Source organism: Suricata suricatta, chromosome 4 (assembly GCF_006229205.1).
Source record: "Suricata suricatta isolate VVHF042 chromosome 4, meerkat_22Aug2017_6uvM2_HiC, whole genome shotgun sequence".
Taxonomy (NCBI): domain Eukaryota; kingdom Metazoa; phylum Chordata; class Mammalia; order Carnivora; family Herpestidae; genus Suricata; species Suricata suricatta.
Genome location: NC_043703.1, coordinates 105792642 through 105816783, shown reverse-complemented (window position 1 = coordinate 105816783; position 24142 = coordinate 105792642). Strand labels below are relative to the sequence as shown.

Below are 24142 nucleotides of genomic sequence, written 5' to 3'. Positions count from 1 at the left end.
TGAATTATACAATTCAAAAGAGTGAATTTTTGTTTTTGTGGTAAAATACACACATAACAAAATCTGTCATATTAGCCCTTTTTAAGTGTACAGTCCAATGGCATTAAATATATTCATACTGTCATGCAATTATCACCACCATTCATCTTCAGAACTATTTCAAAAGGATAAATTTTATGGTATATGAATTACATATGAATAAAGCTGTTACCAAAGAAAACCTATCAGAACTGAAAATAAAGAAAGGAACTCTCAGATACAAAGAAAATGTTCTATATCTTCATTTGAGTGATGGTTACATGGTATACCCATTTGTCAAAGTGAATACTTAAAATACATGTTCATTTATTTTATGTAAAATATACAAAACAATAAAAACTTGCAATATACTAAAAGGTATATTCTAATTTTTAATGTTTCCATAATCAGAATTATATTCCAATGGTTCTAAAATACATATATATCTAATTACATGAAATAGAAGTTGGGGTTTTGATTTTTTACTTTGCTTTTCTGTTTGGAGTGTAATTGTAACTACTGTATTGTAAATGATGGAAAATAATTGCATATGTTAAAAAAATAAATTGTATTATATTCAAAAATAAAAAAAGAAAAAAATAAAATAAAATACATATGTAGTTTCTTTAAAAAATTGGAGAACTAATGGCAGGGATTTTTCTTTGGGTTTTAAAATTTGCTTTTCAAAGTTTTATATTAGATGAAGCTATTCTTAATATTTAAAAATACGAAAATAAATTTTTTAAATGGAAAACTGTAGTCCAGTTTAATTATAACATGAATAAGTCATATATTTAGCTGTCAAGCAATTGTTATAGTCCAACACATGAACTACTCTGATTCAAACAGTTTCAACAGTTGTGTAATGTGAAATTCCTAAATTATGCTAACTGATGTAGTCAATCACCAATTATATATTTTATAATTTAAAGTTGATATTCATATTAAATCTTATCTAACAAAGAACCAGCCTCCTACCCTTCAGATTCTTCAGTCTTTTCTCCATCATTACGAGTAGTACAATTTTCACTTTCTGAAGAACAATTCCTTGTGGAAGCTATACTATGTCTTCCTTAAATACAGAAACACACATACAAAAAACAAAGGAGGAGGTTAGTGTTTCTAGCTGAGAACGGGTTTTTATTTACTGAATGGTTATACTATAAATGCATGGTTTGCAAGGCTAAAGACGGCATTTTATTAGGTGGCATTTTCCTTAATATTTCTAAAAGTATATGGAGAAAACAGTACAAAAATAGGATCACACATTGCTAATGTTACACTGAAGATTTAAAAAATGATAGGGTATGAACAAGCAGGAGTCAAATGTTCCAAAAGTCAACAATATAGTTCTCCCTTCTCAAAGCAAGTTTCTGTATCAGTACTCTGCTGCTGCTGAGATTCAAATCATTTACTACACTCAGAATTTCTAAAATCAGTAATTATTTCCAACATTATTGCAGAAAAGATCTTTTCTACACTGTCACTGTGTCATTTAAAGCTACTATTATTGACTACAATAAAAGGTAGCTGTAAAAAAAAGTAACATGAGAAACAAGCAACATTTTCTCAGTAAAATAAATTAAGTAGAAGGTGAAGGTCAACAAATCTCTTTAAGATTACGACACAAGTAGGCCAACAGACTGGAGTAGTAAATTTTGATATAGTAAATAGCTTTGTTTTTTGGTAATAGTGTTTGACCTGTATGGTAATATTAAAACATTTTTCAAATATAGCAAAGGCAATTTTCTAAAATTCAGGAAGATACAAATACTAGTAGGTTTTCCAGTAATGCTTATATTTGCCTCAAAGTAAATAAAGGTGACTGAAATGCATATTTTGCAAAATTATTGTAAGGACAAATGCTATATTTTGTTTTCAAACCTTACCTGCTTTGGAAACCACATCTTCACCAACTGGAGTCTCCTGAAATTCTCCCTGCATGTCAAGAAGCGAGGATTTGATGTACGTGGCTAAGGTTTCCACAGGACTCTCTCCTGCAGCCACGAGGGGATTGTACTGGTTGTCAACAGGTGAGCTCCCACTGCTCCTCAGTTCATCAAACCTTTTTGCACACTGTAATGACATCAAAGGAAGAGCATGCAGATCTTTCTTAACTAAAAAATGAGATTATTTTCTTGCCTTCTATTTGATGATACTTTTCCATAATCATTTTTTACAAGTGAATACTAATCTGCTATGAATACTACCTAGAAAATCAGCACACATTTCAATATACAAAAGCACATATTTCAATAAACCTGAATAGGATAAAAAAAATAAATGGTTTTACTGAATTCATTTTTCCTATAAAATGAGTTATTGTAACATGGAGAAAGTGATAGGTAGGCTTTTAAATAAACCACAGGTTCCTGGGGCACCTGGCTGGCTCAGTCGGTGGAGTGTGCAGCTCTGGATTTCAGGGTTGAGTTCCAATCCCACATTGGGTGTAGAGACTACTTAAAAATAAAGTCTTAAAAAAACCCACACAGGTTCTTTTGATATCTTTTAGGTAAAGTTTATAGCTATATTGGAAAATGAATGTAGATTTATCTTGCTTAATAAGCTTTACAGCAATTGCTAATACTTAACATGAATATTATAAATTCTGAATATCTGAAATGGATGCATGATTGCTTAACCAAAGAAATAAGCTATACCTAATTTAAATTATATTGTTAAATGCTCTTTGTGTTTAAGCAAAAATTACATGATATCTAGTTACAAAAGAATGAGACTAGACCCCTTACCTATACCACACACAAAAATTAGCTCAAAATAGATCAAAGACTAAATTACAAGACCAAAGACAATATAAGCACAAACACTATAAAACTCTTAGGAGAATATAATCTTGGATTAGGTGGTTTCTTAGCTATGACACTAAAAGCACAAGCAACAAAGAAAAGGCAAAAAACCAGACCTCCTCAAAATGTAAAAACTTTGGGGGCGCCTGGGTGGTTCAGTCAGTTAAGTGTCTGGTTTCAGCTCAGGTCATGATCTCGCAGTTTGTGGGTTTGAGCCCCACATCAGGCTCTGTGCTGACAGCTAGCTCAGAACCTGAAGCCTGTTTCAGATTCTGTGTCTCCCTCTCTCTCTGACCTCCCCTGTTCATGCTGTCTCTCAAAAATAAATTAAAAAACAGAAAAAAAAATTTTCAAAAATTTAAAAACTTTGTTCTTCAAAGAACACCATCAAGAAAATGAAAAAACAACATACACAATAGCAGAAAATATTTGCAAGTCATATTATTTGATAAGGGACTTATATCTAGAATATACTAAGAACTCTTACTACTCAAGAATAAAAAGATAAATAACCCAATTAAATAAAAGGGTGAAGGACCTAAACAGACATTCTTCCAGAGAAAATATGTAAATGGCTAATAAGCACCTGACAAGATACTGATCATCATTAGCCATCAGTAAATGCAAATCAAAATCATAATAAAAAAACAAAAAAATCATAATGAATTATTACTTCATACCTATAAGGGAGGCTTTATTCAAAAAGACAAATAATTAAAGGGTTGACAAGGATATGAAGAAATTGGAACTGTCCGACATTACTGGTGGGAATGTAAATGATGCACTTTGGAAAAATCAGTCATTATTTCAGGTAAGTTAAACACATAAAAACTTTTTTCTTTTTTTTTTTTTTTTATGAGAGAGAGAGAATGTGTAAGTGAGTGAGGGGCAGAGAGAGAGAGAAAGAGAGAGAGAAGTAGGGCTCATCTGCGGCTCATGTTTTACCCAAGGCGGGGCTTGTGTTCACTGGAAGGGGAACTCGAACTTACACAAAGTGGGGCTCATGCTTACCCAAAGTAGGGCACGAGCTCACCCGATGTGGGACTTGAACTCACGAACTGAGATCATGACCTGAGCTGGTCAGATGCTTAACAACCGAGCCACCAAAGTGCCCAATACATAAAAACTCTTAATTCACTTTTCTCTACTTTCAAAATACCAACACACCATTGTCAAAATGGAAAAAAATGATAATCCAGGAAATTAAGGGACAGAATATTCAAGAAACTTAAAAAATACACACAAGATTTTTGTCTCCCAGATATTAAAACAATATTGAAAATAAATGAACAGGGGCGCCTGGGTGGCTCAGTCGGTTAAGCGTCCAGCTTCTGGCTTCAGCTCAGGTCATGATCTCATGGTTCGTGGGTTTGAGACCTGCATCGGGCTGTGCTGACAGCTAGCTCAGAGCCTGGAGCCTGTTCGGATTCTGTGTCTCCCTCTCTCTCTGACCCTCCCCTGCTCGTGCTGTCTCTCTCTGTCTCTCAAAAATAAAATAAAAAACATCAAAAAAAATTTAAAAAAAAGAAAAGAAAAGAAATGAACATAGAATTGTCAACAGGATTAGATAAAGAGATCAATAGATTAGAATAGTAAGTCCAGAAAGAGATTTGAAGGTGGATTTTTCAAACCAGTAATAAAGAATAAAATATTCAATAAATGTGGAGACAATTAACTATTCATTAGCAGAAAATATTAAAACTAAAATAAATTCCAGGTGGAGTCAAAATTTAAAAGTAGAAAATCAAAGTAGTCAGGAAAATGTAGGTGACTACATATCTATTATATATAGGCTTCAGATGAGAAGGATTTTCTTTTTTTTCCTCTTTTATTTATTTTAAGAGACACAGAGAGTGAATGTGTGTGAGTTGGGGGTGGGGTGGGTGAGAAAGTGAGAGAGAGAGAGAGAGAGAGAAAAGGAAGGCTCCATGCTGTCAGTGCCAGAGCTCAACAGGGAGTTCAGTCCCACAAACTACGAGATCATGACTTGAGCTGAAACCAGCAGTCGGATGCTTAACTGACTGAGCCACCAGGTGTCCCACGAAGGATTTTCTAAACAGGACAAAAAAGGCAGATGTCATAGTAAAAGATTCACAGATTTTACATTAAACATTTGAAACTTTTAAACATTTGTATATGAGATTACCATCAATAACCTAATAGGCTAATAACAAAAAAACTAGATCAAAGCTTAATATATTTAATACAAAGAAAATCACTATTTAAAACTATAACAAAACAAATTCACAAACAGAAGAAGGACATAGAATAAAACATAAAATGTTCAACCTCTTTAGGATTTACAGTAAATTAAAACGGAAACAAATTAACATTTATTAAAAATGTATATAACTGATGGAGCACCTGGGCTAGTCAGCTGGGTGACCAAATCCTGATTTCTGCTTAGGTCACGCTCTCCTGGTTCATGGGTCTGAGCCTCGCCTTGGGATCTGTGCTGACAGCACAGAGCCTGCTTGGGATTCTCTCTCTCCCTCTCTCTGCCCCTCCCCACTTGCATGATTGTAAGTGTGCTCTCTCTCTCAAAACAAATAAATAAACTTAAATATATATATATGTAAATGAGTATTTTGGGGGTACCTAAATGGCTCGGTCACTTAAGCAACCAACTTCAGCTCAGGCCATGATCTCATGGTTTGTGGGTTCAAGCCCTGTGTCCAGCTCTGTGCTGACAGTTCAGAGCCTGGAGCCTGCTTCAGATTCTGTGTTTACCTCTCTCTCTTTCTCTGCCCTTCCCTTACTTGTGCTCTTTCTCTCTCAAAAATAAATAAATAAACATTTTTTAAACATGAGAATTTTGAAAAGATACAAATACATAAATAATATGTGATATGGAATGTGCAGGGATCAAGTATTCAGCTATGTTGACTGGAATATAACATGGATGGTCCTTCTAGTGGGCAATATGTAACAAAAGCCTTAAGGAAAGAAGAATAACATATTTGTAACAGTGACAGCCTACATATCCAACAAAGTGGTCTGATTTAGTAAATCATTAAATTTATTTAAAAAATAAATGCTCAAATGCTGCAGAAGTCTATTGACATATAAATATGTTTACAATGCGCTAAGTTAAAAAGCAAGCAGCCAAACAATACGTTTGTTGAATATCCACCTGAAGAATTTTTCTGTATATAGAAAAGTATCTGGAAGGATATATATACAAGGTGTTAACAACTTACTTTAGATAGGGCCAGATTTCTCATTGTGATTTTTCATTTATTTCCTTTGTGTCTGTGTGTGTTCTTTGAGGACATGTTTTGTTTGGTAATTAAAAATTATGAAAAATCTAACACTATTGGGGCACTTGGGTTGCTCCGTCGGTTAAGCAGCCAACTTTGGCTCAGGTCATGATCTCACAGCTTGTGAGTTCAAGTCCCGCATTAGGATCTGTGCTGACAGCTCAGAGCCTGGAGCCTGCTTCAGATTCTGTGACTCTCTCTCTCTCTGCCCTGCCCCTGCCCTCTCTCTCTCAAAAATAAATAAACATTAAACAAAACTTAAAAAAAAACTTTTACACTACTAGGGTGCCAAGGTGGCTCAGTCAGTTGAGTGTTCGACTCTGGATTTCAGCTGAGGTCATGATCCCATGGTTTTGTGTGTCCAGCCCCACATCAGGCTCTGTGCTGGCAGCGCAGAGCCTGCTTGGGATTCTATCTCCCTATCTCACTCTCTACCCTTTCTCTCTCTCAAAAATAAACAAACATTAAGAAAAATTAACACTACTTTAAAATAATCTGATTCACATTTAGTTGTATTTAATTAAAAAATAATTCAACAATTCAGTGAATTTGAATACATAGTGAATATTAGATGATATGATAGAGTTATTGTTAATTTCCTTGGGTTTGACCTTGGATTATGAAATAATGTCCTTATTTTTTTTTAATGTTTATTTGAGAGACAGTACAGGCCAAGGTGGGGCAGAGAGAGAGGCAGAGAGAATTCCAAATAAGTTCCATGCTGCTGGTGCAGAGCCCCACATGGGGCTGGATGCCATGAACCATGAGACCATGACCTGAGCTCAAATCAATGAACCAAAATCAAGAGTCAGATGCTTAACTGATTGAGCCACCTAGCTGCCCCATGTCTATTTTTAAGGAAATGTACACTGTACTCTATGTGGTGAAGTGTCACTGTGTCTGAAGTTTACGATTAAATATCATGGAAAAAACATTATATGAAGCAAATAGGGCATCCATATTAGAATATAGGGGTGTAGTACTTTCTTTCAACTTCTCTATACATTTGAAGATATTCACAATAAAAAGTTAGAACAGTAGTTGAATTCACAGGTTGGCTCCATTTAAAAAGTTAACATGTTTCAAAACTTAACCAGAAGGTTTGAAAAAGTATAAATTAGGGAGTGATACTATACACTACAAAATAAATTCTTGGGCGCCTGGTGGCTCAGTTGGTTGAGGTATGACTTCAGCTTAGGTCATGATCTCATAGTTCGTGAGTTCAAGCCCCGCCATCAGGCTTTCTGTTATCAGCACAGAGCCCACTTTGGATCCTCCGTCCCCCTCTCCTTCTGCCTTTCCCCCGCTGATTTTCTCTTTCAATCTCTCTCAGAATAAATAAATAAACTTAAAAAATAAATAAATAAATTCCCTTATCATTTCACAAAGACCTATAACATAACTGAGGGCAAGTAATTTCTTGTGGGTACTGGTGTTCTCAGCTGCAAAAGAAGATGGTGGGACTTGGTTCATTCACTGATTCCACAAGTATTTCTTGAGTGTATATGATGGGCCAGGGCAATGGTGAACATATTTAAAATCTACTGGGGAAAATCACTAATGTCATTTTTACTTTTAGAAAACTCTGAGATGATTCACCTACTTTAGAATTCCTATTAACAGCAAAAATTATGAAGCCAGTGCTTCTCAAATTAGAGTTCATAGATAAATTACCAAATATCAGAGCTCTCTATAAGAATTTTTAGATTTTAAGTTTTGATTCTGAGCATAAAATAAAATCATCTAAATCATCAGGTTAACAGAGTATTTCAGTGCCTATTTGGTTTTCTGTTTACAATTAAGTTGTATTAAGAAATACTTTAATTATTAGTCTAATGTAAATTTTTAAAAATTCATTTATTTTGAGAGAGAGAGAGAATGTGAGTGGGGCACAAGAAGAAGTCGAGGGAGAGAGAGAGAATCCCTGGCAGGCTCTGTGTCAGTATCAGTGTGGAGCCTGATGTGAGGCTTGAATTCACAAACCATGAGAATCCTCAAGTTGGATGCTTAACCAACTGAGCCACCCAGGCACCCCAACTATGGTTAATTTTTAAAAGGGTAAGATAGGGAAGGGATCTTCCTATCTCTTGATAGAGGAGAGAGGCACTGGTGTCAAGGGAAGGCTAATAATCTCATGATGCAATGTAAGTCTTCATAGTAGTTTAAAGAGAGAAGGGTGGAGGAAGAATGAAGTCTTTGAAAGGTACAAGGCAATACAAGCTGAATGCGAAATATTTTGTGTCATGATAGACCACACAATGTTTGCCTTGTAACCAGCAATTTAATTTCAGCAGAACACTATTACCTACTACATTAGGTAACCATTATTATTATTTTTTAAAGTTTATTTACTTATTTTGAGAGAGAGAGAGCACGCGAGCACACATGCGAATGTGAGAAAGGAAGGGGCTGAGAGAGAGAATCGCAAGCAGGTTCTGTGCTGTCAATGTGGAGCTGGATGTGGGCTTAAACCCACATACCTGGAGATCATGACCTGAGCTAAAATCAGGAGGTTACCAACTGAGCCACCCAGGCGCCCGTGCTTTTTTATTTTTAGAGACAAAGAGTATGAACAGGAGAGAGGAGCAGAGGAAGAGAGAGAGAAAATGGAGCAATCAAACTCCATGCTCAGGGTGGAGCGCGATTAGGGGTTGGTTCCACAATCCTGGAATCACGCCCTGAGCCAAATTCAAGCTGGACATTCAACCTACTGGGCCACCCAGGGGCCCCTAGCTAACCATTATCAGTTTGAATTGTGTTGTTGTTAGTTTTTACTTGTGTCTGTAATATGTAAATTTGATTTATGGGGGTATAGGTGTGTTTACAACTAGTACTATTAGTGCACGTTATATTTACATTATAATAAAAATAATTTAAGTAGCACCTGGGTGGCTGAGTCTGTTAAGCATTCAACTTTTGATTTCAGCTCATATCATGATTGAACTGTTTGTGAGATCAAGCCTCATGCAGGCTCTATGCTGCTGGTTGTGGAGCCTGCTTGGGATTCTCTCTCTTCTTCTTTCTCTGCCCCTTCCCTGCACTCTCTCTCTCAGTAAACAAAATAAACATTAAAAAAATAATTTAAGTCAACACTGGGAGTTTTCAAGGTTTTCCTTTAAAAAGATCTGTCCATTACTCAAATTTGAGAAGCACAGCATTAAGGATTTCATAACATATGATTTGATTTACAAAAATTTTACCTACCCATAATTTTCCAGTAACAGTTTTGTCACTTAAATTTAGATATTATTAGTGAACTTTCAGTTGTTATATAAATAATTGGTTGAATTTAAACCTACCTGGTGGGTTATTGTACCAGGTGGGTAGATAATATATATAAATAATAATTTATGTAGCTTGTATCTAGTCAAATCATATCATACACACATTCAGTATTTGTGCATATGAATATATAAAATTCAAATTTTTTTCTTAGTAGACATTTCTTTTTTTTTAAGTTAATTTATTTTAGAGAGAGTGTGTGAGCAAGCTCACATATAAGCAGGGGAAGGTCAGAAAAAGCAGGACAGAGGCTATAAAGCAGGCTCTGCACTGTCAGTACTATGGAGTCCCACTTGGGGCTTAAACTCTTGAACCTGGCTCAAACCCACCAACCATGAGATCATGACCTGGGCCAAAATCAAGAGTCAGATGCTTAAGTGACTGAGCTACCCATGTGCTCCAGTAGCTGTTTCTTTAAATTGGTTACTTTTTCTGATTCTTCCAGGAGCTATCTGGGGGGATGGTTATTTACCTCTTTGGGTGTTAACCCAGGCACAAGCCTTGCCACACTTTCCCAGTTGATGGTCTGATGGATTCCAATTAATGGATAAAGTATCATGTCCAACACCATTTGGTTGTTATTGTTCAAGAAATTGTTGTTCTCTGAATATCCACGACTCATCTTTTGGAACTAGAAATAAAGATAAATAGATTTATTTACATAAGAAATCCAAGTGTTTTTAGAACATTAAAATCAGTTGCAATTTATTCCTAAGAATTATATGCTATCTATAAAGGAAGAATAAAAGTGACCTAAAATACACATAGAATATATTGTTCAAATTTCTTCAGTGTCATAGTATTTCAATATTATGAATTCGTGGATGGAAAGATACATAAATTATGTGATAAAAAAGTATAATAAAATATTTATGGTAGAATACAAGTGGTTGTGTACACAGGTTTCACTATAACATTCTTTTGACTTTGCTATATGTTTAAAGATTTTCATAATAAAACACCGAGGGGAAAAGTTGAATATATCTTCCTTTAAAAAAAATCCGTAAGTGTGCCAGATTTCTACCTTCATTAGCAATTCATGGATTGTGTTTACCTATAAAAAAAACCCAACAAAACAAAACACAAACACACACACAAAACAAAAAAAGCTTATTAAAAGAAATATAATTTAATTTTTCCTAGGCATTATTTCTTTTATTCTTCTGTGAGTGACTATCCATGCTACAAACAATAAAGACTGAGTATATTTAAATTTTACTAATGTAATCAAATGAAATTTAAAAACAAGATAGCCTGACATGATAGGATAAGCATAATCATTGTTACTGCGCTGCGTGATTATAAGTTATAAATAGTGGGGAGATTACAGCAATAATTGTAATTAGTATTATTTCTAGAAACTTTTTTATTTTGAAGTTGTCTTCTTCCTTTCCTTCAGGTAAAACATGACTTTTGGCCTGATAAGGTTTAATCCTTAAACACATCCAAAGAAACCCTGCCATCAACTATAAAAAGCCAAAGCACCCCCTTCCCCACACCCACACACACGCACACACTCCTGCACAGTGGAAGCCTCCCTTGCTTCTTCACCTGGCTCCCCACCCATCTGTCCTCCCGTCATATCCTCTAATTCAATCCAGGGGCCCTTGAATGGCATGTCCAAGGACCAAGGGAGTCCAATATCTTCAGGCAACAGAATCACCAACAAAAAGGGCTCTAGAAAGCTTCCCAAATAAATGCAGTTCAATAAACATTTAGGGAGTCCCAACTATGTGCCAAGCATTGTGGATACAAAAATAAATATGGCATGGTCCCTGTCCTCAGTGAATTTGAGGTCTGGTGAGGGATACTAGCAGACAAACAGATAATTTTAATATCATTTGCTGAGAGCCAAAGCAGAGGAGAGCGATGGAGGAGCAGAGGAAGAACATATATAATAGCTGTTATTTACTGAGTCTGAGTACAACTGGTCCTTGAATGGCACAGGTTTGAGTGTACAGATCCACTTACACACACAGTTCCTTCAGTGCAGTACAGGACTGTAAATGTATTTGTTCTTCCTTATGATTTTCTTTTTAAAAAAATTTTTTTAATGTTTATCTATTTTTGTGAGAGAGAGAGAGAGAGTGTGTGAGTGGTGGAGGGGCAGAGACAGAGAAGGAGACACAGAATCAGAAGCAGGCTCCAGGCTCCAAGCTGTCAGCACAGAGCCTGACACAGGGCTTGAACTCACAAACCATGAGATCATGACCTCAGCTGAAGTCGGACACTTAATCGACTGAACCACCCAGGCACCCCAGCTGACTTTATGATTTTCTTAATAACATTTTCTTCTTTTTAGCTTTATTGTGAAAATACAGTATGTAATACAAATACAAAATATATGTCATCAGGTTTATGGTCAATGTAGGCTATTAGAGCTTAAGTTTTGGGGGAGTTGAAGATTATAGGAGTATTTTTGACTGGGATATGGGTCAGCCCTCCAACCTCTGCATTTTCAAGGGCCACCTGCAATTTAATAACTGTAAAACATTTCTTTGAGCCCAGTTGTACAGATTTTACAGCGTTTTATTGCTCTCCACTTGTGTGCCTAGCACTTCATCACTTTTCATACCACACAATTTGAAATGTATTTTAGAACATAGGGTATTTCATTATAATTTCTTCGGATCTCAGTAGAAAACAGTCTAATCAAGAATTCAGGGCAAGGACTTGGGTACTGTTCTTTTCTTCAATTCCACACATATTCATTTAAAATTTCTAAAATATTTATTATGGCCTGCAATGCTGGCACTTGTTGCTCATCAAAAATACTGTCCATTTCAAATACTTAAAATTTTTTTGCATATATTTCAATTGTGATATTCATTTATAATACACACGATATTCTCATAAATTCTCTTGGAATAGTTGTCATAGTGCACCACATTGTTGAAAAATAAGTAGATTTATCAAAAACTGTGGCAATAAGAAAAAATTTGCAGTTCAAATTACACTACTACTAAATCTAGTCCCATTCATTATAAAATATTTTTTCAGATGTTAATTAATGCTTAAGGTCAAACGTGTTATTTACCAGAAATAAACGTTCTACTTAATGCACTACAATTTTTAAGAACACTCTTCATGTCCTACCCCTGCCCATTCCCACAATCTTGGTTTGTTTTAATAAAACCAATCTAGTTAATTAATTAAGACCAAAAAGAAGGCCACAACTGGCATCTGGTTTTCTTTCTTTTTTTTTTTTTTTCCCCCAAAAAGAAAAAGGCTTTGGTAGACAGCGACTTTTTTCCTGAGGTTGAGGAAAGACGCCAAAAGAAGGGGCCGGTATCCTAGGTAGATCAAAGGCCTTTTGGCGTAACTGAGGTTGGCAGATAACAGAGTCATCCCGCTCCAGGGGAGAAGCCTTGTGTCCAGGCTTCCTGACCACAAATTAGAACCAAAGCAGATGGCTTTCACCATGAACCAGAAAATAAAATCACATCTGCAACCCGGGACAAATCAAAGCCGTGCAAACCTTGGGTGCAGAGGCTCACAGCGAGGAGCGTCCTCACGGTTCCCTAGCCTTTGGTGTCCCCGCCTTCCTCGTAGGGGCAGAAACTCCCCCGGCGCGGGGAGGGTCGGGGGCGGACAAAGGCGCTGGGTGGGCAGCGGGGCAAGGCTGAGGAAAGATGCTGGCAGAGACACGGGGCGCGGCCCGGCGGGCAGACGCCGGGGTTCCCACAGCTGGTGGCGCGGGCGGGACAGGCGGCGGGGACCTGGGGGCTGGGAAGGCCCCTTCAGGGGCGTTTGGGCTAGCGGGACCCCGGCACCACCCGGCGGAGGAGGCCGTGGCGTGAAGCCGCTGACTGCCAGCGGTACCGCCCCTTGCCGCATTTTTCGTTCCCTGCCGGCAGGCCAGGCCCCTCGACGTCTCGCTCACCTGCCCGGGGCTGCGGTGGCCCTCACTGCGCCTTCGTCTCCTGCAGGGGCCGGCACCGCCAGCACTCGCGCCATGAAGCCCCAGCCACCCGGCCCGCCAGCCTGGCCACTGTACTCACACACATCGCCCCTCCCGCTCGCAGGCTACCGCCGGCCTCCACGCCGTCCAACCAATCACAGACCAGCGCCACAGCGGCGGAACCAATGAACAACGAGCTCCTGCGGGGATGGGGCGGGTGGCCAGAGAAGCCGCTGCGGCAAGCGGCCGCTGCGCCGCGCCTTTGCCTTCCCCTTCCCCCTCTCGCTTTCACTCTCTGGCTCCTCGCAGTGCAGCGTCCTCACCACCCAGCGTCTTGTTTCTTAGCAACCAGCTCCTCCTGACTTGATGTTAAGTGAGGAACTCTTGACTCCAGAGGAAATAGGAACAGGAGAGATGAAAGAACACGGATCAAGAATGGATGAAATAGTTTGCGGTGTAGGTCACTTTGGTATACGTGCTTAGGTTAGGTAGAATGGTAGGTTGTGTCATTAAGAAAGACACCAGAAGTTACCTTGGGTGAAGCATTGTTATTATCAGAAGGCGTCTCTTAAAAATGTAAATAGCTCTGGGGTAGAAATTCAGTTTTCATGAACACTGATAGGTTCCACGTTATTGAGGTGACTATTATTATTGGGAACCAAGTAAGACATATAAGGCTCCAGTCTTATGGGGTAAATACTACTATGTGTCAATTACTTTTTAAAAGTTTTTTTAAAAATTTATTTTGTGAGAGAGACAGGCTCTGCACTGTTAGCGAAGAGCCTATCATGGGACTTGAACTCATCAACCCAACAGTGAGATCACAACCTGAGCCAAAATCGAGTCCCATGCTTAACGGTCTGAGCCATAAAGGTGCCCCCCATGTCAATTTTTTCATTTTTATTTCTTTTCTTTTTTTGATTGTTAAAGGTGTTGAATAATGATTTTATATTAAAACATTAAGACTTTAGGAACTGCACATATATTTGAGCAGTTATAGCATTTATAAATTACACTTAGCAGACTATCAACTCTTAGAAATCTTATTTTCCCATTAAGGGCTTAGTAATCAAAACCTTTTTTAGAATGGTAAACTTCTGAATCAATTAAGTACAAAGCAGCTTTTAAATCAGTTTTAAATATCCCGTTTTGCCACAAGTTAAAAAGCACAGACATCTACAGGCCTTATTTTATACCAATATATTAATTAGTTGACTTTAGCTTTAGTTTTAACTTGTTAGGCAGCCAATGAATTTAATCTTAATTTATTATCAAGTAAAACCTCAACGTTTTAACTTACTAAGAACCTTAAAATTATTCACTCAAATGAAAACTATAGAACAGACCAAATTAATCTTTCTTTTAACCATTTTTATTTTTTATAAATATGGTTTAATGTTTGAGGGAGAGAGACAGAGAGAAAGGGTGACAGATGATCCAAATAAGCCTCTGTGCTGATAGCAGAGCCCAATGTGGGGCTTAAACCCACTAACTGTGAGGTCATGACCTGAGCCCAAGTCAGAGGCCTAACTGACTGAGCCACTCAGGTGCCTCTGTGTCAGTTACTTTTACTTTTCACTTGCAATTAGTCTAGTTTGAGGACCAAAACTAAATGTTAGAAAGGACAGAAAAAATAAAGCTCTATCCAAATGAGTAAATTACTATAATAAGATCTGATGACTGAGTGGCTGTCAGGAGTTTTTTCCAATTGTATCAACTCTGACTTTTTGCTATTGTTACTATCAACTTATTTTTACTATTTTTATTCCTAGGAGACACTGAAGCTAGGCAAGCTCTGTATTTAGTTAACTTTTTAAAAATGTTTATTTTTGAGAGAGGGAGAGAGAAAGAGCATGAGTGGGGAAGGGGCAGAGAGACACAGAATCTGAAGCAGGCTCCAGGCTCTGAGCTGCCAGCACAGAGCCTGATGCGGGGTTTGAACTCAGGAACTATGAGATCATGACCTGAGCCGAAGTCAGACACTTCACTGACTGGGCTGTAAATTCTTAAAGAGAAGCTATTTCTCTTACTTGCCTTTGACTTTTCTTTCTCCTAGGCTTGAACTCAGTTGTGGTGGCAAGCCAGTTTAAACCATGAGGATTAGAAGAACTCATGAGAGGGGAACCTGGGTAGCTCAGTCAACTGAGTGTCCAACTCTTGATTTTGGCTCAGGTCATGATCTCATGGTTTGTGGGTTCAGGCTTGCATCAGGCCCACTAAGTGTGGAGCCTCCTTGGGATTTTCTCTCTCTCATACAAGCACGTGCTCTCTGTCTCCAAATAAATTAACTTAAAAAAAAAGTAAATGTTATTTTAAAAAAAAAGGACTCATGAAACTTCAAGCGCAATAACAGAAGGAAACTTGGCCATGAATTTAATTACCTTATGAAGAGAAGCTGCCTAACAGGCCCTAGACTGTTACATGAGAAAAAGTGTTTATCTTTCTTTAATTATCTATTTTTTCAAATATTTTATTTATTTTTGATACAGAGAGAGACAGAGCATGAGAGGGGGAGGGGAAGAGAGAGAAGGAGACACAGAACCGAAAGCAGGCTCCAGGCTCTGAGCTAGCTGTCAGCACAGAGCCTGACGCGGGGCTCAAACCCACGAATGTGAAATCTGACCTGAGCCGAAGCCGGAGGCTTAAGCAACTGAGCCACCCAGGCGCCCTTTAATTATCTATTTTTTTTGGTCCGTTTGTTGCAGAAGCTTGGTGTAGTCCCTAAAAGGGAAAACTTCATCCCTGGAAGGGGTATGCTATAATTACAAAGATCTAAGCAATGTATGACATTGGCAGGTAGAAGCATATGGCAGGCTGGAAGTGTATTGGGAAGTGTTACTTGTGTTAACTTGGAAGGTAGATTATCAAGCCTACAGTTCTGAGGAAAGTAGTTTAGAAAAGGTCAAAATGTAAGTTTATATTGGCTGACACTCTTTGCTTTTAGCAAGGTTCAATAAAAAGAAATGAAGTCAGTTAAGAATCAACCAGTTTGCAAGCGGAAATAGAACAGAGCTTTACTCCTGGACCCCATCACAACATTTGCTCTTGCTGTTGATCCATATACTGCTATGCCATCTCTAAATGATCAATTCAGGAATTTAATGTTTGAAGCTTTTCTCATCACTTTCTAGTCTTTTCAAGAACAATATCCGTTTACAGAATGACAGAGGAAGAAAGAATCCTTGATAGATGGACTTCTTCAATCTTTGTATTGCAAGGTAAAAGAAAGTTCAAGTGACTTGACCGAAGTCAAACAATCAACTCTTGGGTTCAATGACCTTTGCTCAAGGAAGAACCTTTGGCATTGTACAGATGTTTCTTCTTGAGGCCTTTTATGCAGAATGGATAATTTTATCTGAGACTTCCATCTACTTCCCCCTCCTCATCAAATCTAACCCCTTTATGTTCATAAGCTCATCCCTCTATCAGTTTTAGTACAGACTAAGTTGTTTTAACAAAGAGAACCAAAATATAGTGGCTTAAACACAATAAAAGTTTATTTCTCTCTCAAATTACACTAAAGGTGGGTGCTCCAGAACAGGCATGGCTGTTTGCCAATCTTGACACAAAATGTCTATCTCTGAATCTGAAATGGCTGCAGAGGAAATGTGGGATAGTAGTGTGAGGCAGTCAAATTCTCCATGGGGATTGGGGAGGAGAGAACCTCTAAAATTGGTAAGAAATACAGGATGAGCACATTATTTAGAAATACGGTAAAAACAGAGTAGCAAAAAAGCTAAATGCAAAAAAGCTTCTGGGAATCTGGAGTGAGGCAGAAACTACGTCCCTTTTTTTTTAAATCACAATTTGATTTTTTTAAAAAACCATGAGATTTTACTCGTTTCATAGTTAAAAATATGTGAATGTATAAAACATATAGGAAGGAAAAATAGTTAACTTCAAATAAGTTATTTCTTCAACTAGGTGAATATTAAGTATGAAAAATTAACCATAAGAATCTAGACTAAAACTTCAAGTGATACCAACATTGGTGAAGGAATAGGGGCAAGGGACCCACAGGGAGCAGTGTCTGGAGGAGAAAGCAAGGAGGATGATAGCATGCCAACATTCTTGTCTGCTTATAAGACTTCAATGTTGAAAACTTTAAACACTGGTAGAGAAAAATAAACATAATTAGGGGTTAGAAGTAACCACAACAAGAAAAAAATAGAAACGTATAGCTTTCAAACCTAAAGAAGAGGAAACGCACCTGGCGGTCCCCGTGGATCTGTCTCTTGCTTCAACAGTGTCTAGACGGACAGAAGCAGGGACGCCCGTGCTACCAGCCTCCCGACCACCCTCCAACCTTTTTTCCAGTCACAACCTTCGGAGCCATCTTGTCGGGCATCCTCTGGCTCTGTGACTGGCCAACATCCTAATTTGAGCTTAGCTTATTATTACCTATCAACCGTGAGCTTCCTGGGTTCCTCAGAATTATTTCACTAAGGTGGAGGGGGCATCAACTGCCCGGTCAACACGTATCTGCAGGCCTCCTACACCTACCTCTCTCTGGGCTTCTATTCTGACTGAAGGGCCTGTCCCAGGCTGACCGTCTCTAACTGTGGGCCTGTTTTGGGTTGACTGTCCCTGGCGGTGAGATATCTTCTGCTCTGGGACATCCGTGCTTGCAAAAGAGCCAGGGTGCTGACAGAGTAACAAATGAAAAGCCAAGGGAGCCTACGTGCAAACAAGACTACTTCCAAGCATAGGGTTACTTGCTGATACGGAGCAGGAACTTGGCAACAGGCCCCTGGGAACCGGAACTGAGAGGATGGGTAGTTGAGACAATAAATAAGCCCAGTTTGACTGGAGAGGAGATGCTGCATAAAGTTTCTTGTGTGTCTGTGTCTTTATTGTGTCTGCGTCTTTCTTGTCATTCCTTGGCTCTTTCTTAGTTGTCACTCCTTGGCCCGAGGGTTGCGGAAAGCAACACCTACAGTGACAATGGGGATCTGGAGGGCCTGGGCCACTTCCACATGTTGGCCGAGAAGTGTGAGGGTGCTGAGTGTCCCCAGAAGATGCCAAATCAGCCAGGCAGCTGCACCTCTTCCAGGACCAGGATCAGGCAGAAGCTGTTCCAGGATGAGTGTAATAAAACCCTGGACACCACACAAGCCACCCCAGCTCTGGAGAACCTGAACCAGGCCCTTTTGGCTCTGTGTGCCCTGGGTTCCGCCCACGCAGCCCCCCATCTCTGTGACTTCCTGGAGGACCAAGATGAGAAGGGGATCAAGAAGACGGGCGACCATGACTCACCCCTGCAGGGGGGATGGCCCCCAGGCTGCTGGGGGAGTATCTCTTCGCAAGGCTCACCCATAAAGCTTTCTGCAGCAAAAAATTAAAAAGAAAAAACAAAAAAACAAGAAAAACCTGAAGAAAAAAATGTAATCTATAAAAAAACGGTTAAGTACAAAACTTGTAGTAAGGTAGCAGAAATTTATGAAATATAAACTGATAAAGCCATAAGAAGCTATCAAATGGAGATTTTAAACATAGTTCACTTAGAAATAGCAAAGAGACCCCCCCACCCCATAGAAAAGCAAACATAAATTTAAAATATAAGTTCAGGGGCACCTGGCTGGTTTAGTTGGCAGATCATGGGACTCTTGATCTCTGGGTTGTAGGTTCAAGCCCTAACTTGAGTGCAGAGACTACTTAAAAATAAAACATAAAATAAAAATACAAATTCAATCTAATGTACTTTTCAATCTAATATAATTCCCTAATACATGGAAGTATTATTATTATTTTTAGTAAGTTCTATGCCCAATGCGGGGCTTGAACTCATAAGATCCTGAGATCAAGAGTCACATACTCTGTCGACTGAGGCAGCCACATGACCATGGTCTCTTGGACATAAACAGGCAACCAAAATTCAGCAGAAACCTGAGAAAAATATTTATCATGAAAGACAAAGATATACAACAGGGGGAAAAAAAAAGACCATGTAGGAAAATGGAAACCTTGAAACAAAGAGAACCACCAGTTCTCAGATGCAGAAGGACTTGAGGAATATAGTATTGCCTTCTGTTACAGCTTATTTTTTTATATGAGAGAGCCTGGGGAGGCCTGGCCCAGATTATTAGCTGTATGTGATTAGCTAAAGTGCGTGGTGATGAAGACCTTGCTCTTTTCCTTCAAGCCCTGTTCCCTGGATCATTTGGGAACACACAAGTGATTTGCTCCTGAGAGCTGAAGGATGGTCACAGGGAACTTAAAAGCAGAAAAGCCTAAGCAGCCCACTCCCCTGGACTGTGTTACAGGCAGATACTCCGTTCTTGTGGTTGGCACTTTCCAAAATATACTATGGATAACCTTATGTTTCCCAAGATTTGCTCGGGACCTTGCCCAACGACTTCTCCAGAAAAGGTTCTTGTAAACTGAAGCCAGACTATGATCCGTGCCTCTTTTCAGTTTATCTTTTCCTGGGACACCTTAGCAAACAGCAGCAATATTGCCTTCGATATACAGCTAGGTTTCTGCATGCTAGTACATTTTTTTTTTTAAGTAGGCTTCATGCCCAGCACAGAGCCCAAAGTGGGGTTTGAATGTATGACCCTGAGATCAAGACCTGAGCTGAGATCAAGAGTCAGACACTTAACCAAATGAGCCACCCAGGTGCCCTGCTAATACCTCATTTTTGTATTCATCATCTTTCACACTCATTTATATATATATTTTTGGTAAAACAAATTATTTCATTGGAAAAAATAGTATCAAGAGGAATGCAAGAACGGTTTGATATCAGAAAATCAATGTTATTTATCATACTACTATTACTAGGGTCAAAAATCAAAAGACAATCTAAACAAATGCAGATTTGAAACAGCAATAAAAGGGAACTTCTTTAGATAAAAGACTAGCATAACTCTCACAGCAAATATCACATTTAATAGAGCAACTTTAGAATCTGAGGTAGAAAAAAATAAAAATGCCTGCAACCACAGCCACTGTCAAAAACAGATGGGCAACTTGGCCAAAATAAAGAGAATGATAAGTTCAAGGATGCTAAAGGAAGAGATAAGACTGTCATTATTTGCACTTGCATTTACATGGACAACCCAAGAGAATCAATATTAGAACTAATAAGCATTCTTTAAAGCTGCAAATACAAAATCAACATACCCATTTCAGTACATTTCTCTGTACCAAAAGTAATAGGACACCACTGTCAATGGCAACATAATTTATAAAGTCCCTAGAAACAGCAAAACAACAAGCAAAAAAAACCAACAGACACATACACATAATGTCCTGAAGAAATGGAGAAATTATGTTCATGAATGGGATGATTTAACCTTATCATTTTTTTCTAAATTAAACTTTAAATTCAATGTAATTCCAATCAAAATCTCAGCAGCTATTTTTTTTTAAAGGGAACTTGATAAATTGATGCTATAACTTAAACAGAATATAAATCCACAAACAGCTAAGGTAATTTTCACAAAGTAGGACAAAATAGATTCACCTATCATATATTAGGACATTTTACAAAGTAACAGTAAGAAAGACAGTGTTGTCCTGGGAAAGAAAGGAATGAACATATACGAATAGAACATGGCCTCAAAGTTTCATGTTTCTGGGGATGTGGTATGTAATGAAATGGGGGAATATGGATTGTTAGGTAATGGTTAGAAAAATGGACTACAGTCCTACTCTGCATGCCCAGTAGATGTTCACACTCAGGAGACCCAAAAGGATACAGCTCAGCACAAAGGCTACTTAGCTTGGCAGGATATACCACAGTAAATAGATCATATAGAGGAGGGCATTCTCCTTAGGCAAGCCTCACGTGCCACAGGAACCACTATCTTGTAAAAATCCCTGATGGTAGGTTCCAGGTCTCTGCAATGAGGAACAAGCTCAGTTACAGTCTTCCCTTACTCAGAGAATTCTCAAAGCCTGTGTTTTTTGTTTTTGGTACAATACAAAAATGTTGCTGGGTAAGCAGCTGGCATTCCATATTTATCTTAATTTAACAGATATCCAAGGAAATTGTGCTAAGGAGGAGGTAAAAACAAAATCATTTCCCCACTACCTAGAGAGAAGGGGTTTTGATAACCCACTCCCTTTTATGACTAGCTGGAAAAAAAGCTAGATTAATACCACATACTATATCCAAAAATAAATTCCAATTAAACTAAAGAGCTAAATGTATATGGTAAAACTATAAAACTGAGAAGAACAAGACCTAAAAAGCACAATTGGGAAAATCAAAGATTTCTATTCCATGAAGGACACCAAAGACAAGAATTAACAAATGACAAGACTAAGTTATTTCCAATGTCTGAACCTGACAATAACATGTCTAGAAGCTATAGAATATTTCTTGTACTATATCATCAGCGAGAAAGTAAAAAACCTAATAGAAAAAAGGGCAAATTATAAGTACAATATAGTATTCTCCAAAGAACAGAAAACTAGAATGACTAAAAAGCATATGCCTATCCTTATTAGTCATCAGACAATGCAGATTAAGACAAAAAAAGTTTCACATATATCAGATACACAAAAAAATCATATATATCAAGTGGTGCTGAAGATGTAGATAAAATGTAACCCTCATGTCTTGAATGGTCCAAGTGTAAAATGGTGCAACCATTCCTGAGAACAGTTCAGCATTACTTAACTGAAATTAAATATGCATATACCCCCAACCCAAGGCATTCTACTCTAGGGCATATACCCCATAAAGACTACAGGGCAATTTCATAGGAAGACATGTACAAGTTTGTAGAAAGAGGCACAGCTGAGAACAGCTTAAGTATCTGTGACTAGAGGAAAAGATCAGCTGTGGCATGTGGATGCAGTAGAATATTATGCACCAGTCAGAAGCACATTATAGAAAGGTAACATGAATAGGTCATAAAACCCAATATTTTATGAAAGAAGCAAAATGAGATTCATACCACACTATCATTTATAAAGAACACATAGTAAATATATAGTTAAAACACATATATAGTTTTTCAAGGAAATATACCCCAAATTTGGACAATGGCTTGGAAGGATAAACATTAAATATAGTAGGGAGTAAGAAGTATGGAATTGCAGGTAGGAGAGGAAGAAAAAAAGGTGAAATAAAACAGAACAAAAGTGTACCCTTCCTAGATCAATGATACTGGTGTTGTTAATAAAGAGTATGATCAATGACTGACTCAATTCTGAACACCTGAGATCCTTACAAACCAAAACACTTATTTTACATGAGCAGAAACATTAAGGCTTAGGTTAAACATTATTTAACTGTGAAAAACTATTCATAAAGCATAATATGGTAAGTAGCCTACAGGATTCATGCATTTGCTGAGTTTAAAAGAAATAGTTCATTCTCCCAATAAGAGAAGCTCAATAAAAAACTAATATGAAATAACATTTTAAGGCAATGCTGAAAAAAAACATTTCCTGTGTTTAATAAATATTCCAATGTGTTTTTCTAAGTTAGGCCATTCTAGTATTCAGCAAAATAATTTTAAATTGCATTTTAGGCAAAGTTATAAGTACAAGTGAATTTTGATTTTTAATTAAGCATATGCAATTCTGAAATTCTAGATGGATATAAATCCTTTGTGACATTTTTACAGAATGTAAAAAGTTCCAATATATACAGAAAAATTTACAAAACATATACTTGCTGTAACATCATACTTTTGTCTATACTTTACATATTTTTAAATGTTTATTTTTGAGAGGGAGAGACAGAGTGAGTGGGTTAAGGGCAGAGAGAGAGGGATACACAGAATCCAAAGCAGACTCCATGCTCTGAGTCAGCACAGAGCACAACACAGGGCTCACACCCACAAACTGGGAGATCGTGACTGGAGCCAAAATTGGATGCTTAACTGACTCAGGCACTAAGGTGCCCCTGCTTTACATTTTTTAAAGAGTACTCTTCACGTGAGACTGATGTAGCAGGTATCCCCCATCTTATTAGAGAGGAAACTGAAAAATAATGTGAGTTAAATCTTACAGTAAGTTCATAGTGGTAACCAGATTATCAAATAGGTCTCCCAAAACCTGGATTTGTGGCCTTGTATTTATAAACTTTTAGGTGTGTTTTTATATAAATGTAAATCTGATATTTTTCTTTAAATCACAAGGAAATAGGACAAATTGCTTTGCAGTAGTTAATATACACAATGATATGAAGAAAAAGAGATTTTTATATTAATTTCAACCTGCAAAGAGTTAACAGTTTATCTTCAAAAAATGTCAACCAAGTTTCATATATTTTTATTTGTCCAGTAAAAGTAACTTCACAATCTATTAAAAATGAAGTTTTAACTGAAGAGCAATTTCTGTTCTTTTTTCCATCAAAGAAAGCAGAAGATAAAGGACAGCCATATTCAAGTAAACATATAATTTTGACATAATGAGAGACTGAATCAAGTACCTAAATAAAATGTTAAAACATTAAAATTTATAGTCCTCCTTTTTCCTTTCTAAACTGATAAAATAGAAAAAAATTTTAAATGAAATCCGTTTACTTACTGTAACTTGTGTTTATTGTTCTATTTAATTGAAAATGTTTTGGTTTCAGTTAGTAATTTCTGTAAAGTAGTATTCCTTAAATAAGTTCCTAAAAATAATATTATATCTGTGAACATTACATTTAATCTCAACTAAAAAATTATACTAAAACTGTCATGATAAAAAAGGCTACAAAATTTCCTTTTTCTAAATTCCTTTTACAGAATTCTAATTGAAAAAGAATTTTCAGACACAAATATTTATCAGTCAGATAATGTATATTGCAATTTGGCATACTTAACCAAAAAACAAATACCCTAAGAAAAGTGAAATTGTTTTTGTCATTCATTCTGTGCTATGCTCTTCTTCCTACGCACCTTTAATAATCACAGATGCTCTCCTAA

General features: G+C 37.5%; 1 protein-coding gene and 1 long non-coding RNA gene across 3 annotated transcripts in view; both read right to left on the bottom strand.

The window, feature by feature from the left end:
* Positions 1–13360, bottom strand: part of KIAA1841 (KIAA1841 ortholog) — a 63218-nt gene extending 49858 nt beyond the window's left edge. The window contains exons 1-4 of one of the 2 annotated variants that reach the window (XM_029937432.1): positions 13251–13360; positions 9840–9998; positions 1908–2094; positions 997–1090 (exon numbers count right to left, since the gene is read on the bottom strand). In XM_029937432.1, the coding sequence (XP_029793292.1) occupies positions 997–1090; positions 1908–2094; positions 9840–9989 (431 nt within the window). In that variant the 5' untranslated portion in view covers positions 9990–9998; positions 13251–13360. Of the gene's footprint in view, positions 1–996; positions 1091–1907; positions 2095–9839; positions 9999–13250 lie in introns of those variants that run through there. The other variant, XM_029937433.1, reaches the window with a different exon arrangement.
* A 3380-nt stretch (positions 13361–16740) lies between these two features.
* Positions 16741–23000, bottom strand: LOC115289850. The gene is made up of 2 exons (XR_003907834.1): positions 20972–23000; positions 16741–18657 (listed from the first exon to the last, which is right to left on the bottom strand). It is a non-coding gene; the product is annotated as an uncharacterized LOC115289850 (long non-coding RNA).
* Between the last annotated feature and the right edge of the window lie 1142 nt (positions 23001–24142).